This window comes from Aquarana catesbeiana, linkage group LG03 (genome assembly GCF_042186555.1).
Source record: "Aquarana catesbeiana isolate 2022-GZ linkage group LG03, ASM4218655v1, whole genome shotgun sequence".
Lineage (NCBI taxonomy): Eukaryota > Metazoa > Chordata > Amphibia > Anura > Ranidae > Aquarana > Aquarana catesbeiana.
The window spans coordinates 499,694,435-499,708,850 of record NC_133326.1 but is presented as its reverse complement, the minus strand read 5'-3'; the positions used below and the strand labels follow the sequence as shown (position 1 = coordinate 499,708,850).

At 41.7% G+C, this 14,416-nt stretch overlaps 1 protein-coding gene across 1 annotated transcript in view; it reads left to right on the top strand.

Annotated features, from left to right (window-relative positions):
- ARSI (arylsulfatase family member I) overlaps window positions 1-13,508 on the top strand; it is a 50,164-nt gene extending 36,656 nt beyond the window's left edge. The window contains exon 2 of the mRNA XM_073621089.1: window positions 8,288-13,508. Within this exon, the coding sequence (XP_073477190.1) occupies window positions 8,288-9,689 (1,402 nt within the window). The 3' untranslated portion in view covers window positions 9,690-13,508. The remainder of the gene's footprint in view (window positions 1-8,287) is intronic.
- The last annotated feature ends 908 nt before the right edge of the window (window positions 13,509-14,416 follow it).

Below are 14,416 nucleotides of genomic sequence, written 5' to 3'. Positions count from 1 at the left end.
GAGCGATGACATCATTTTCCAAGAACTGCACCCCCTTTTTAATGATAAAAGGTAGAACCTGTGATTTTTTTAATACTAATCCCTATCCTGAATGTAACCAAAAAGAAAAAAAAATGAAAAAACACATTTAGGACTGTAAATGTAGCAAATTGTTAACCTATATAAAAATACACATTTTTTAAATCTAATATCAGCAATAAAAAGGACACATATTTAATACTTTTGTTTAAAACAATTACTTAAACTGATCAGCTGAATATCATACCGCATGGACCATCATATTTGAATACATCACTGACAGCTTCCAATGTTCATATCTTGTTGTCAACTAGGGATGAGCTGAACACCCCCCGGTTCGGTTCGCACCAGAACCTGCGAACGGACCGAAAATTCGCACGAACGTTAGAACCCCATTGAAGTCTATGGGACTCGAACGTTCGAAATCAAAAGTGCTAATTTTAAAGGCTAATTTGCATTGTATTGTCCTAAAAAGGGTTTAGGGACCAGGGTCCTGCCCCAGGGGACATGTATCAATGCAAAAAAAAGTTTTAAAAACGGCAGTTTTTCCGGGAGCAGTGATTTTAATGATGCTTAAAGTTAAAAAAAAGTGAAATATTCCTTTAAATATCGTACCTGGGGGGGTGTCTATAGTATGCCTGTAAAGTGGCGCGTGTTTCCTGTGCTTAGAACAGTCCCTGCACAAAATGACATTTTTAAAGTAATAAAAGTAATTTAAAACTGCTTACGGCTTTAATGTAATGTCCGGTCCCGGTTATATTGATGAAAATCAGTGAGACAAACAGCATGGGTACCCCCCAGTCCATTACCAGGCCCATTGGGTATATTAAGGGGAACCCCGCACCCAAATTAAAAAAGGAAAGGCATGGGGCCCTAGGCCCTCTGAACAGCAGTATACAGGTGGTGCAAACAAGACAGGGACTGTAGGTTTGCTGTTAAGTAGAATCTGTTTGTAATTTTGAACTGGTACATTTTTAAAGTGTAGCTCCAGCCAAAAAATCTATTTTTAAGCTTTTTGGAAAACATAGGGAAGGGTTATCACCCCTGTGACATTTGTTTTTCTGTCTGTGCACCTCTTCAGAAGATTTTATCTCACTTTCTGTCCTGATGACAAATGTTTTTTGACAATTTGGGGTTTTTAGTGAAACAAGGATTGGTGATAAAGCATCAGTGGAGAGGAGACACGTTTTTCCCATATTAACTCTTACAGGAGAGAATTTCCCTTCCTAGGGGTAGATTTCATCTCACTTCCTGTTGTCTCCTTCCGTTTGCAAGTAGGAGTCGTTTGTAAGTTGGATGTTTGAAAGTAGGGACCTACCCTATATACTCTGCAGAAATTGCGGCCTTAGGTGTTGGTGTTGCCACAACACTGTAAGACCTCACAATTACTCTTGGTGGGCGCAGATACGAGCTCTGCTGTGAAATATTAGATGAAGAATTGTAATTACATGCCTCTATTGAACAGGGTCAGAAAAACTGGGCCTTAGGCACTGGTGCCACAACACTGCAACCCCTCACAGATACTCTAGGAATGAGCCTTCCTGTAAAATATTGCATCAAAAATTGTAATTACAAGCCACTGTTAAACAGGGGCTGAAAAATTGGGCCTTAGCCACTGGTGGTGGCGCCCAGAACCAAAAATATTCTTACAAGCTATCAGCATGATCATTGAGGAGGAAGAGGCACTGGTGCTGCAAAGTATTGCATCAAAAATTGTAATTACACGCCCCTGTTAAACAGGGGCTGAAAAATTGGGCCTTAGGCACTGGTGCCACAACACTGCAAACCCTCACAGATACTCTAGTTGGAGCGCAGGAACAAGCCCTGCTGCAAAGTATGCACCGTCTCCACGACCAGCACTGTTGCACCTAGACACAGAGCCTGCTTGCCCTCTTTTATTGGCTTGTGACTGTCTGCCTCTCCTTGTTGGCCTTCCAGACATACTAATGGCCTGCAGTGAGATGTAGCTGCACAAAGCTGGAATGTATATATATATACTGATACTGCAGCTAGCAGAATCAACTGCCTGCCTGTAGTATTATTAGTATGAGAACACCAGCAATTGTCTTCAGGTAGCTTTAGGTGCACACTGTGCAGAGGACACAGTACACTAACTGTAAATTCTGAAACTGCCTGCCTGTGGTATTAATAGGATCAGAACAACAGCAATTGTCTTCAGGTAGCTTTAGGTTCACACTGTGCAGAGGACGCACTACACTAACTGTAAATACTGTAGCTGCCTGCCTCTGGTATTAATAGGATCAGTAGAACACCACTAATTTTCTTCAGGTAGCTTTAGGTGCACACTGTGCAGAGGACGCACTACACTAACTGTAAATGCTGTAGCTGCCTGCCTTTGGTAGTAATAAGAGCAGAACAACAGCAATAGTCTCCAGGTAGCTTTAGGTGCACAAGGTGCAGAGGACGCACTACACTAATTGTAAATGCTGTAGCTGCCTGCCTGTGGTATTAATAGGAGCAGAACAACAGCAATTGTCTCCAGGTAGCTTTAGGTGCACACTGTGCAGAGGACTCAGTGCACTAACTGTAAATACTGTAGCTGCCTGCCTGTGGTATTAATAGGATCTGAAGGACACCACTAATTTTCTTCAGGTAGCTTTAGGTGCACACTGTGCAGAGGACACAGTGCACTAACTGTAAATACTGTAGCTGCCTGCCTGTGGTATTAATAGGAGCAGAACAACAGCAATTGTCTTCAGGTAGCTTTAGGTGCACACTGTGCACAGGACGCACTACACTAACTGTAAATACTGTAGCTGCCTGCCTGTGGTATTAATAGGATCAGAAGAACACCACTAATTTTCTTCAGGTAGCTTTAGGTGCACACTGTGTAGAGGACGCACTAAACTAAATTGTAAATACTGCAGCTGCCTGCGGTACTGTACTAATAGGATCAGAAGAGCACCGCTAATTTTCTTCAGGTAGATTTAGGTGCACACTGTGCAGAGGACGCACTACACTAACTTGTAAATACTACAGCTGCCTGCGGTACTGTACTAATAGGATCAGAAGAACACCACTAATTTTCTTCAGGTAGCTTTAGGTGCACACTGTGCAGAGGACACACTAAACTAACTTGTAAATACTGCAGCTGCCTGCGGTACTGTACTAATAGGATCAGAAGAACACCACTAATTTTCTTCAGGTAGCTTTAGGTGCACGCTGTGCAGAGGACGCACTACACTAACTTGTAAATACTGCAGCTGCCTGCGGTACTGTACTAATAGGATCAGAAGAACACCATTAATTTTCTTCAGGTAGCTTTAGGTGCACACTGTGCAGAGGATGCACTACACTAACTTGTAAATACTACAGCTGCCTGTGGTACTGTACTAATAGGATCAGAAAACAAGACTAATTTTCTTCAGGTAGCTTTAGGTGCACACCGTGCAGAGGACGCACTACACTTACTTGTAAATACTGCAGCTGCCTGCGGTACTGTACTAGTAGGATCAGAAGAACACTAATTTTCTTCAGGTAGCTTTAGGTGCACACTGTGCTACAAGAAATACTGTAGCTAATAGGACTAATAGGATCAGAAGAACACCAGCAATTTTCTTCAGGTAGCTGTAAATACTGTAAACACTCCTGCCTGCCTGTCAGTAGTAGGAAGAGAATAACAGGAATGGATCTAGCTAAACTAAATACAGTGTATATATATATATATATATATATATATATATATATATATATATATATATATATACACACACACACACACAACACCTAGGATGTATATATATACACAATACACTGTAAGTGCAGCTAACTGACTCGCCTGCCTACTCTATCTAATTTAAATCAAATGACACTGTCTCTCTATCTATTTCTCTCTCAGTGCCGGAACACACTACACAGGGCCGCCATGCAGGCGGCCTTATATAGTGTGGGGCGTGCACTAAACCCCCTGAGCCATAATTGGCCAAAGCCACCCTTGCTTTGGCCAATTACGGCTCTCTGTACAGACGGCGCTGTGATGGCCAAGCATGCGAGTCATAGTGCATGCTTGGCCAATCATCATCCAGCAATGCACTGCGATGCCGCAGTGAATTATGGGCCGTGACACACCACTCGAATTTGGCGCAAACGGCCCATATTGTTCGGAATTCGGCGAACGACCAAACAGGCAATGTTCGAGTTCATTGAAAAACTTAAGCATAGTAAACACGATTTACTATGCAACAGTGATGAATAAACACAGTGAGTGATCGGTATCAATTGCTCACTGTGTTCTTTCAGGAAAGGAAGGGGCTGGTAAACAAGACATATTTAACCCAACCCCCCCTCCGCTCTCCATCCTGAAACATCCCCCCTGTGTGCTGTTAGCAGCTCCTGGTGGAAGAGGAGAGAAGCCAGCAGCACTGCTGGGGAGGAGGGGGGCACACGGGGGGCCTGGACAGCAGGGTGAGTGGGGATACAGATACCAATCTCCCTATGGTGCAGCCAGTGGGAGAAAAAGGAGGAGAAGGTGGCAGAGCAGCAGGGGGGGCACAAGAGTTGGCAATAAGGCAGGGCAGTGCAGCCGTCGCTTCTGCTTGAAGGGTGTCCGACACCCCTTTTGAACTGATGGAGCCTGAGCCTGGTACAGGAGGGCTGGCTGCACTGCCTTATCAGCGGCTCTGCTCATGACTAAATCACTACACACGGGTCGATTATTGGGTGATATCGGACGGTTTCTAGTGAACATTCGCCCCATGTGTACGAAAGCTGGTCAGACAGAAGCCGGCCGAATGTCCTGCTTCTGTCGAAGGGGCATTACTGAAAAAGGTCTGCCAATCGGCATCTAATAAGTGCTCCCAGCCAATGGCTGCGAGCTCTGACCAGTATGTTCTGGCGGCACAATACCTTAGCAGGAGAAATTGCTGTACTAACATTTCATAGTTAGTACAGCAGTTCCTCCAGAGTTTTTTTCAGTTCAGCTGGGTTGAATGAAAGAAAACCCTGGTGTGTACCAGACTTATGCTGGCCATACACTATACAGAAAATCGGCCGAACCCATTTTCGAAAAACGAACGTTCGACCGTGACCGCAAACGATCGTGCCATCATATAATGTCCGATAATCTGTTCAGTGGACATGAATAAATAATTTTGTGTTCGTTTTTTTACATATACCTAGTGCAGGCAGTTCGGACGGGAAACACATTAACCTTGCAATTTATCGTACGTTCGGCAGAAATTTTCCAAACATGCCGTTCGTTTTTTTTCCACAAAAACGTCATAAACGATTATCGATTTGTACCCACTAACTTGCCGAAAAACGAACGAAGTGTCCATACGAACGATTTTTCGGCCGATTTTTCGTATAGTGTATGGCCAGCATTAGGATTCCCCTTTGTCTACCATCTCCCCTATGGGTGCTTAACGCTGCGGATCCATAGGCATGCTTTTTTGGGACACTAAAACATATTGTATAAACATGTAGAGTCTCTGTTCATTTAATTGCCATCATATGATATTTTATTGTGACAATGAAAATACAATTAATCTTTTAAAACTATTATAATATGTGATTTGAGCCAGGAGGTGTGCTTGTATTAGGTACTTTTAAACTCTGTATGTACTGCTCTTATCATGAATTTTGCTTATAATATTATGAGGATATTATGAAAAGTTGTATATGTGATATGATAACAATCCCTGTTTAAAATATATGTTATTTTAGATTCTGTAAGTTTATTAGGGATGTTGGCACTCCTGACCACAGTTTGGGCCGAACTTCGCTTGATCGCCCGTTCGGCGAACACCCAAATTTGTGGGGCACTCGGCATGATGTTCGCCCGCAGAGCACCCCACAATGCACTGCGTGCTGCACAGTGCATTCTAGGGCCCTAATTGGATAAAGCAATGCACCTGACCGCTGGTCAGGTGCAAGGCTTTGCCCAATCAGGGCACAGAGCACAGTCAGAGCCATGATTGGACAAAGTCTTCATGTCATAGCCCCATCATCATGCACGGAGGAGTCAGCTGAATTATATGAAAACAGTGTCAGTTCTACGCCCTCCAAGAGTAAGTAATTGTGAGGAGTTACAGGGTGCAGGCACCACCAACATTCAAGGCCCAATTTTTCCACATCTAGGTGCCATTTTTTTAGAGCAGAATTCAATCCTGCGTTTGCCAATATAACTGTAAAGGGTTGTGGTGTGAGGGCACCACCAACATCCAAGGCCCAATTTTTCTGCGCATGTTGCTTCTATCCAAAGTCTGCAAAAGAGACACCAGACTTTATGTAAAAAAAAATATTAATCTTGGCCTGAGAGTACTATAATTTGGCTTCTTCACATTAGGCTTGCTCACTGTGGTGCAAAACTTTGTTATTTCCATCCAAAGTCTGCCAAAGAGACACCAGAATTTATCTAAAAAATCTCCAATCTTATTCCCGAGTGCACTAAAATGTGACTAAGGGGACCCCCCATGCACTATATTTAAAGGAATTTTTCATTTTTATTGTTTCACTTTAAGCATCAATAAAATCACTACTCCTTTAACCCCTTTGCACCTAAGGGTAAAACAAATCTAAATGCCTAAGCCTAATTTTGCAACTTTGACATATGTTAGTAAAACTGTACATATCATCACAACTACTTTGTGCAGCCAGGTGAATTATACCTTGTTTTTTTAAGGACAAATTGGGCTTTCTTTTGCTGGGAAATTGTGATGGATATCTCCTGTTTTTTTTCTTATTATCAAAGGAAAACTGGCCCAAAATAGTAAAAAAAAAAAAAAAAAAAATGTTTAAATGTAGTTGTATATTTTTTGGTACTACCATAACCTACTACCAAAGAACAACCCAAAATAAATTCTCCTGCTCCTGACGATCGCAAATATGTGTGTGTTAGGTGTACCCATAGTACAACCCAAATACAAAAGTGCACATTTTGGGTTTTTTTTATCCTACCCAAAACACTGACACTGATACTAATTAAAAAAACTAAAAATACATCTCTGTTCCCCCCCCAACATACTGACCCTGACCTTTGACTCTGTCCTTGACCCAAACACTAACCCTGGCACTGACCTAGATCAATCCTTGATCTAGGTATTTTTATTTGTCTTTAATTTTTTTTATATTATTATTATTAATATTATTATTTGTCTGTTTTATTTTTTTACACACACTTTTTTTTTATACAAGGACAGAGAGAGATGCGATGTATCGCTCTCCTCCATTCACAGAAAAATAAAACACAGGGGCTGGCTTCACAGTGACTGATCATTGTGATAGCAAATCAGAGGCTACCACAGTGATAAGGTGACCCGGAATCGGGAGTTCCAGGTCCCGATTGTTAGTACGGGGCCCCATGCTCATAGTGAGACCCAGGTCTCTGTGTGGCGCGCACCCAGCACAAAGGGAGGTATGCAAATATGCAGATACACAGCAAAAAGCCCCGAGCAGTGGGGCCACATATTTGTGTAACATCAGCGTGAAGGGGTTAAAAGCGATCTAAATATTTTTTAAAATGTTGCATTGAAACATGTCCCACAGGGCAGTACCCGGGCCCCCATATAATTTTTATGACCAATAACTTGCATATAAGCCTTCAAAATGGGCTCTTTTGATTTTTCAAGTTCGGGTCCCATAGACTGTAATAGGGTCTGGAGTTTGGGTCCAAATTTTTTATGTTCGAGAATTCTGGTGTGAACTGAAACGGGGGGTGTTTGGACCAACTCTACTGCTGGCAGTAGGTAATACAAGAGGTCCATATCCTCATCAATAATTCTACGGAGATTCAGCCTCTTTATTTGTACTGGTGACTTGGTGACTGTTGTTAACAAGCAAGAAAGTAAGGGAAATTGAACATTTCAGTGCTCTCGCTAAAACAAGAGGTAAAGGCAAATCTTTCACTGGGAACACCTGTTCTGGCAGCAACTGTTCAAGATGAGAATTCCCCTTGCTTTGGGATATTTCCTCTGACTTTAATCCCTGAGATAAGAATAGAAGTGAAATGTCCCCAGAGGTACACGGGCAAAACAAAAAAAAAACATTCCCTATGCTATCCAAAAAAAATAAAAAAATTAACAATACATACATTTGAAGTCTGTAAGTAAAAAAACAAAAAATTGCACTTTTCCCCTCCCCACACTAAAAGTTGTTTTATTTCACAGAAGCACGATTTATGATAATCTATATATTTATGAATATATATAAAGAGCCTTGTTCAGTAATTCTGAATAACAATTCAGTTTATTCTATATACACATTTCTATATTAGTAGTTAATAACTATACCTATTATTCACTTTTCTTAGGTATCAGATCCACACGGGACTGCAGCATTCAATTATACGACCACGACAGCCCAACTGTCTACCTCTGCATCAAGTGACGCTGCCCCAAAAGCTGCAGGAAGCTGGCTATGCAACACACATGGTCGGAAAGTGGCATATGGGATTTTATAAGAAAGATTGTCTTCCAACAAGGCGTGGATTTGACACTTTTCTTGGCTCTCTAACTGGGAATGTGGACTATTACACCTATGATAATTGTGATGGCCCAGGGGTTTGTGGCTTTGACTTGCATGAAGGAGAAAACGTGGCTTGGGACCTTGCTGGCAAATACTCCACTATACTCTACTCCCAACGTGTAAGTCATATCTTGGCCTCCCATAATCCTCAGCAACCTATATTTATATACATAGCTTTCCAAGCAGTGCATACTCCCTTGCAGTCTCCTCGAGAGTACATCTATCCCTATAGGAATATGGGCAATGTGGCAAGGAGGAAGTATGCCGCTATGGTAACATGTATGGATGCTGCTGTTAAGAACATTACCCGGGCATTGAAAAAGTATGGTTACTATGACAACAGCATTATTATTTTCTCATCAGACAATGGGGGTCAAACCTTCTCTGGTGGAAGCAACTGGCCTTTACGGGGCCGCAAAGGCACATACTGGGAGGGGGGTATAAGGAGTTTGGGTTTTGTTCACAGTCCATTGCTCAAAATGAAAAGAAGGTCTAGTCGATCCCTAATGCATATTACGGACTGGTATCCAACACTAGTGAAGCTGGGAGGGGGAAACATTTCTGAAACAGAGGGACTTGATGGCTATGACATGTGGCCATCAATAAGTGAAGGAAAAGAGTCACCCAGGACAGAAATTCTGCATAATATTGACCCTTTGTATAATCTTGCCAGGTCTGGATCCTTGGAAGAAGGTCAAGGAATATGGAACACTGCTATTCAGGCCTCTATAAGGGTTAAAGATTTTAAGCTGTTAACTGGGGACCCTGGTTACAGTGATTGGATACCACCACAGACTCTCACTAACTTTCCAGGAACTTGGTGGAACTTAGAACGTCATACTGATGGAGCCCGTAAATCAGTATGGCTTTACAACATCACAGCTGACCCTTTCGAACGTTATGACTTGTCTGCACTGAAACCTGAAATTGTTAAGGAACTATTGTTGCGTATAGCTTACTATAACCACACTGCTATCCCAGTGCGTTATCCAAATGAGGACCCAAGAGGGAATCCAGAGCTCAACGGTGGTGCATGGGGACCATGGGCTAGTGAGGATGAGGATGAAGAAGAAAATTGGATAAATGGACATCTAAAGAATGCAAACAAAAAGAAGAAATGCAAGATATGCAAGCTTAGGTCATTTTTCAAAAAACTGAACACTCGTATTATGTCAAATCGCATCTAGCTCGATATTTAAATTGACATTTGTGTTGTGGTTTCTGGGGAGGTCTCATTCAAGAGTTTCTAAAGTTTTGGTGTTCACCATCTTGAAGAAGTTGTGACTACAAGGATTAGAGTGGGCCCCAGTTCTAGATGAACCAGAAATACTGAAAATGAAATATGCTTCAGATGTCTAAAGATCTTCAAATGTATGCACTATATCAGGGAAATTACAATGTCCACATTGGCAGTTATTCTGGGCCAACACGAGCACTAGCTAAAATATTTATAGACAACACAAGAAACATTGAGCTCATTTTGACCTTGATGTGCACTTGACAGTGAGTCTAAAGACGACACTTTTGTAAAGTTGAAATATAATCAAATAAACTTTAATTTGGAGGGTAAAGGGAAATCTATCTTTTAGGCCCCTTTCACACGGGCGGCTGTTCTGCCGCTGTTAAAAGCATGTGTTGTTATTTTGAAATTCAAAGACTCCAGGGACAGCAATCATTTGCAGTTAAACATTGCGATTAGCAGTGTTTACGTGCGTTTTCATGCAGCTGCGTTCAGCTGCAGTGGAACATTCTTGCAATTTCTGATGTGTTTCCTTTTGTTTTTCTTTCCTTGTTGTTGCATCTATCTGCAGGGGAAATAGTACACTGCGATTACCTGCGATCCTGTGCAGATAGTTGCACTAAATCGGTCCTGGACGCAGTCAAATTAATTTTTTCTAACCGCACAAAACCCCATATAAAGAAACCATCGCTAAACGCAGTGTGTGAATAGGGTCATAGGAAAGCATTGTGTGAGTTTAGGTGCGGTAGATAATTTCAGCTAAAAGCTGAATTCTGTCCGCCCATGTGAAAGGGGCCTTATCAAGTCTTCTTAACAAAAGAGGAGATTCATAGGATTTCTTGGTATGTAATGTCTGTATTAGCATGTGTTGCTGCCTAAAACAATATATTGTTGCAATTCTTACACTCATTACACTTTACACATGTAAAGTTTTTTTTGACACCTATTGCAGCACAGGCACTCATTAATGTACAGTGACCCAATGACATCTTCTCATAACTATTACCTTGCACAATACTTACAAATTTGTCTCACAGAGTGCAACAAATTAGAACCCATGAAAGTGAATTGAACAGACATGTATTCGTGAATTTTCTATTGATACAGTGAGGGAAACTAGAAAATCATTTTAAATGAACACCTGTCAAGGTATCACACACCTGTCTGTGGAGCCTGAGATGATGAGGGTGGCCTCATGTACAATTCCTGTCCAAGTAGCCCTGGTAGTGGAAACAGAGACTGCTAGGGCAGTGGAAGGGTGCGGGTGCCAGGAAGCTGGATCTGTGAACTTGAGCTTAGAAACAAAGAGATCCACCCAGCGGCAGTATGGGGTCAAGTGACAAGCTGTATTCGGCAGCAGCCAGGCAGACAGGAACAGAATCTTGATCAGGTTCAAAGTCATCAGAGACAGGTAGACAGGGCTGCTGACAGAAATTGCGGGGCCCCATACAGACTACCTGACAGCCCCCCCCCCCCCCCAAGACAATATTAAAGCTATATTTCCCTAAAAATACAATAAAATTGTTAGCAGACACAAATAGAACATAGCTCACAGAATTCCTGCTAAAGCTAAAAGATAAAACTGAGTCAATAAATAAAAATAAAGATGAGATGAAAAAAATATACAGGCTGGGCAGTTGGAGCACCGGGATCAAAGAGACGGGGGGGGGGGCACCAAAGTTATAGAGATAACAAACTCAGGAGCAGAGCTAACATTAGAGCCAGCGTTGAGTTGGGGGGGAGGGGCAAACAGAGAGGGGGATTAGTAAGGGATGACTTCTCTTTCTCAGCAGATAAAACCTGGCTGCAGGGAGAGGGGGAGAGACCATTTTTCAGCTGCTGGAGGAAGAGAGACACAATTGTCGTTCATCATTAATCTCCCTCCCTGTGTGGGCCCCCCTGTGTGCTTGGACACCCCTACAAGAGCACCGGTGGTCCCCCACCCATATCAGCAGCCTTGTCCACGAGGGAGTAAGTATCACAAACTTCACATCTCTGACACTAGTTATCATAAGGCCACAACTCCAATTCTTTAATACTATAAGCTTATGCGACCAGGGAGCCACTAGTACACCACAAAATTACAAAGCCATGTCATAACTGTGGTTATCTACCCCTAACTCCTCACTGCAACAACCCGTAAAGTCTTATAGTTAAACTCATAGTATCCAATGCCATAATTAGACCAACTGCTGCCCTAGGCACACCTGAATAATGATACCTTTTGTATAAGTTCAGCCCATTGTATCATTCACTAAAAAAAACTATGCTACAATGTCTTATTAGAGGAAACATCTTGTCTGCTTTGTGTTCATAGCTCATATTTACAAACCAATAAACAAGGGGAAACAGAGATGCTTTCTTGTTTCTTAAAGATCATTTGAACTTTAAGTTTTAATCATTCAAATACATTTCGGATACATCAAACCAAAGATGTTCAAAGTCTAATGCCCCGTACACACGGTCGGACTTTGTTCGGACATTTCGACAACAAAATCCATGGATTTTTTCCGACGGATGTTGGCTCAAACTTGTCTTGAATACACACGGTCACACAAAGTTGTCAGAAAATCCGATCGTTCTAAACGCGGTGACGTAAAACACGTACGTCGGGACTATAAACGGGGCAGTGGCCAATAGCTTTCATCTCTTTATTTATTCTGAGCATGCGTGGCACTTTGTCCGTCGGATTTGTGTACACACGATCGGAATTTCCGACAACGGATTTTGTTGTCGGAAAATTTTATATCCTGCTCTCAAACTTTGTGTGTCGGAAAATCCGATGGAAAATGTGTGATGGAGCCCACACACAGTCGGAATTTCCGACAACAAGGTCCTATCACACATTTTCCATCAGAAAATCCGACCGTGTGTACGGGGCATTATAGTCTGTTTTCTTTAGAAAGCTGCCACAGCTTGAGCAGAAAAGTGGACCCAATGCCAGGATGCTGTAGAGAAGGAGCCTTGTTTTTTGTGCTAAAGCAGTGATCTCTCTGCAATCCCCTTGCTGACTCAGGCCTAAAGCTTTGTAATCAGCAAATCTCATGCTCACTGCTGACTGGACCTTAAAGGTCCTCTCACAGGCTGACAATACTCTATGTTTATCTTTTCATTTGTGCTCCTGTATTGGTACTTTGGCATGTGGGCCTCCAATGGAATCATTTTGACACACATATCGCACACATGGTTCACTGCTGAAATAATTAGGAAGTCCGATTTGGGAAATGCCATGCAACCATATCTGGAGTGCTTGTAAAGACAAACATTTATTTAAAAAAAGGGGTAATTGTATATGAGAAACAGTGCTTTAGCACACTGGCTGGTCTTTTTTCAAATGTTTTTACCCAAGTTTCACCCAATATCCATCTACGATTCACACACTATTCCCATAAGCTTCAAATTTAAATACAAACCAAATGGTTGACCCGACTGCTCTTAGGGAATGGGTCACTGCCGCTGTGTGTTCTGCCCTAGTCAAGTAAAATGCCTTTCATATTTGGCATGGCCACCTGACTAGTGTCAATCACACTACAAATGAAATAGGACCACTAGATAAGTTTGAAATCATAGAAAATTTTGACTTTGTGCAATACTATTAGAATAACAGAGCCTGAAGACTTTAAGTAAAAGGTGACTCATTCAAGTAGGAAGATGAATTATCAAGAACTATATGGAACATTACATATGCCTTTTGAAGTGGCAGTTTTAACAATGAGTAAAATCTTTCACAATCTGGATTTATAATAAAAACAACCTTAAAGAATAACAGTCGTCTGTGTATTTATTATGTACTTTGAAGAACCTTACTGTTCTTTGGAAGATAAAACAACCTTATAAAAGGAGCAGTTATGCTAAATTGAATCTTGGTCTGTGTATAGATCATTTTGTAATATTCATAAAAGTATTTTGAAAAGGAAAATTCAAGCTATGTCTTTAAAGCAGCTCTGTACCTTAAAAAAAGCTACAATTAAAGTCTTACTTGCAAAGAAGAAAGCATATATTTGCATCTCCAATGCCATTCTCATCAAAAGGAACTATCTACTGACTTCCTCTTTAGAAACCAACATTTCCATGATTATCAACATTTCATTCCTGGACCACAGGGCAGTTAACCTTGCTCAGAGTCCACCTCAGGCCTGCCCAGTGATCAAGCATTTCTACACAGACTTTGCCCACTTGTCGGAGTGGCTTACCCAAGACCTGCCACTCACAGCTCCATACACTTAAATGAATGTTTGAGTTACTGAGCATGCACAGAAAAGGGTGACAACATAACTTCCAACTTTTGAACTTGACAAAGAGGGACAACTGTTAAAGAAGCAGAATGCAGCGTGCGTAGCACACCACAACAAAAAAAATTGTTGTGGCCAGCAAACAGTGGGCGTGGCCATGTGGGTTTGTTCGAGATACGTCATTTCCGGTCAGCTGGAACGCAGGTGGAGAGCAAACCAGCGTTCCTAATACTCATATGCTGATCTTTTGTCTTCCCAGATGTAAGTGCATTACTATCACAATAAGTATTTTAAATACTACACCATGAGAGCCATTTTTCCTCTCCCTATATGGCACCATTGGAGTTTAAAGTACAGTCTTTATCTACATTGAATGGATGTCAGCAGTGGCTTGGATATCACTTTTTGAGATCTAACGTTGGATATTCTTGAGATCCTTTCT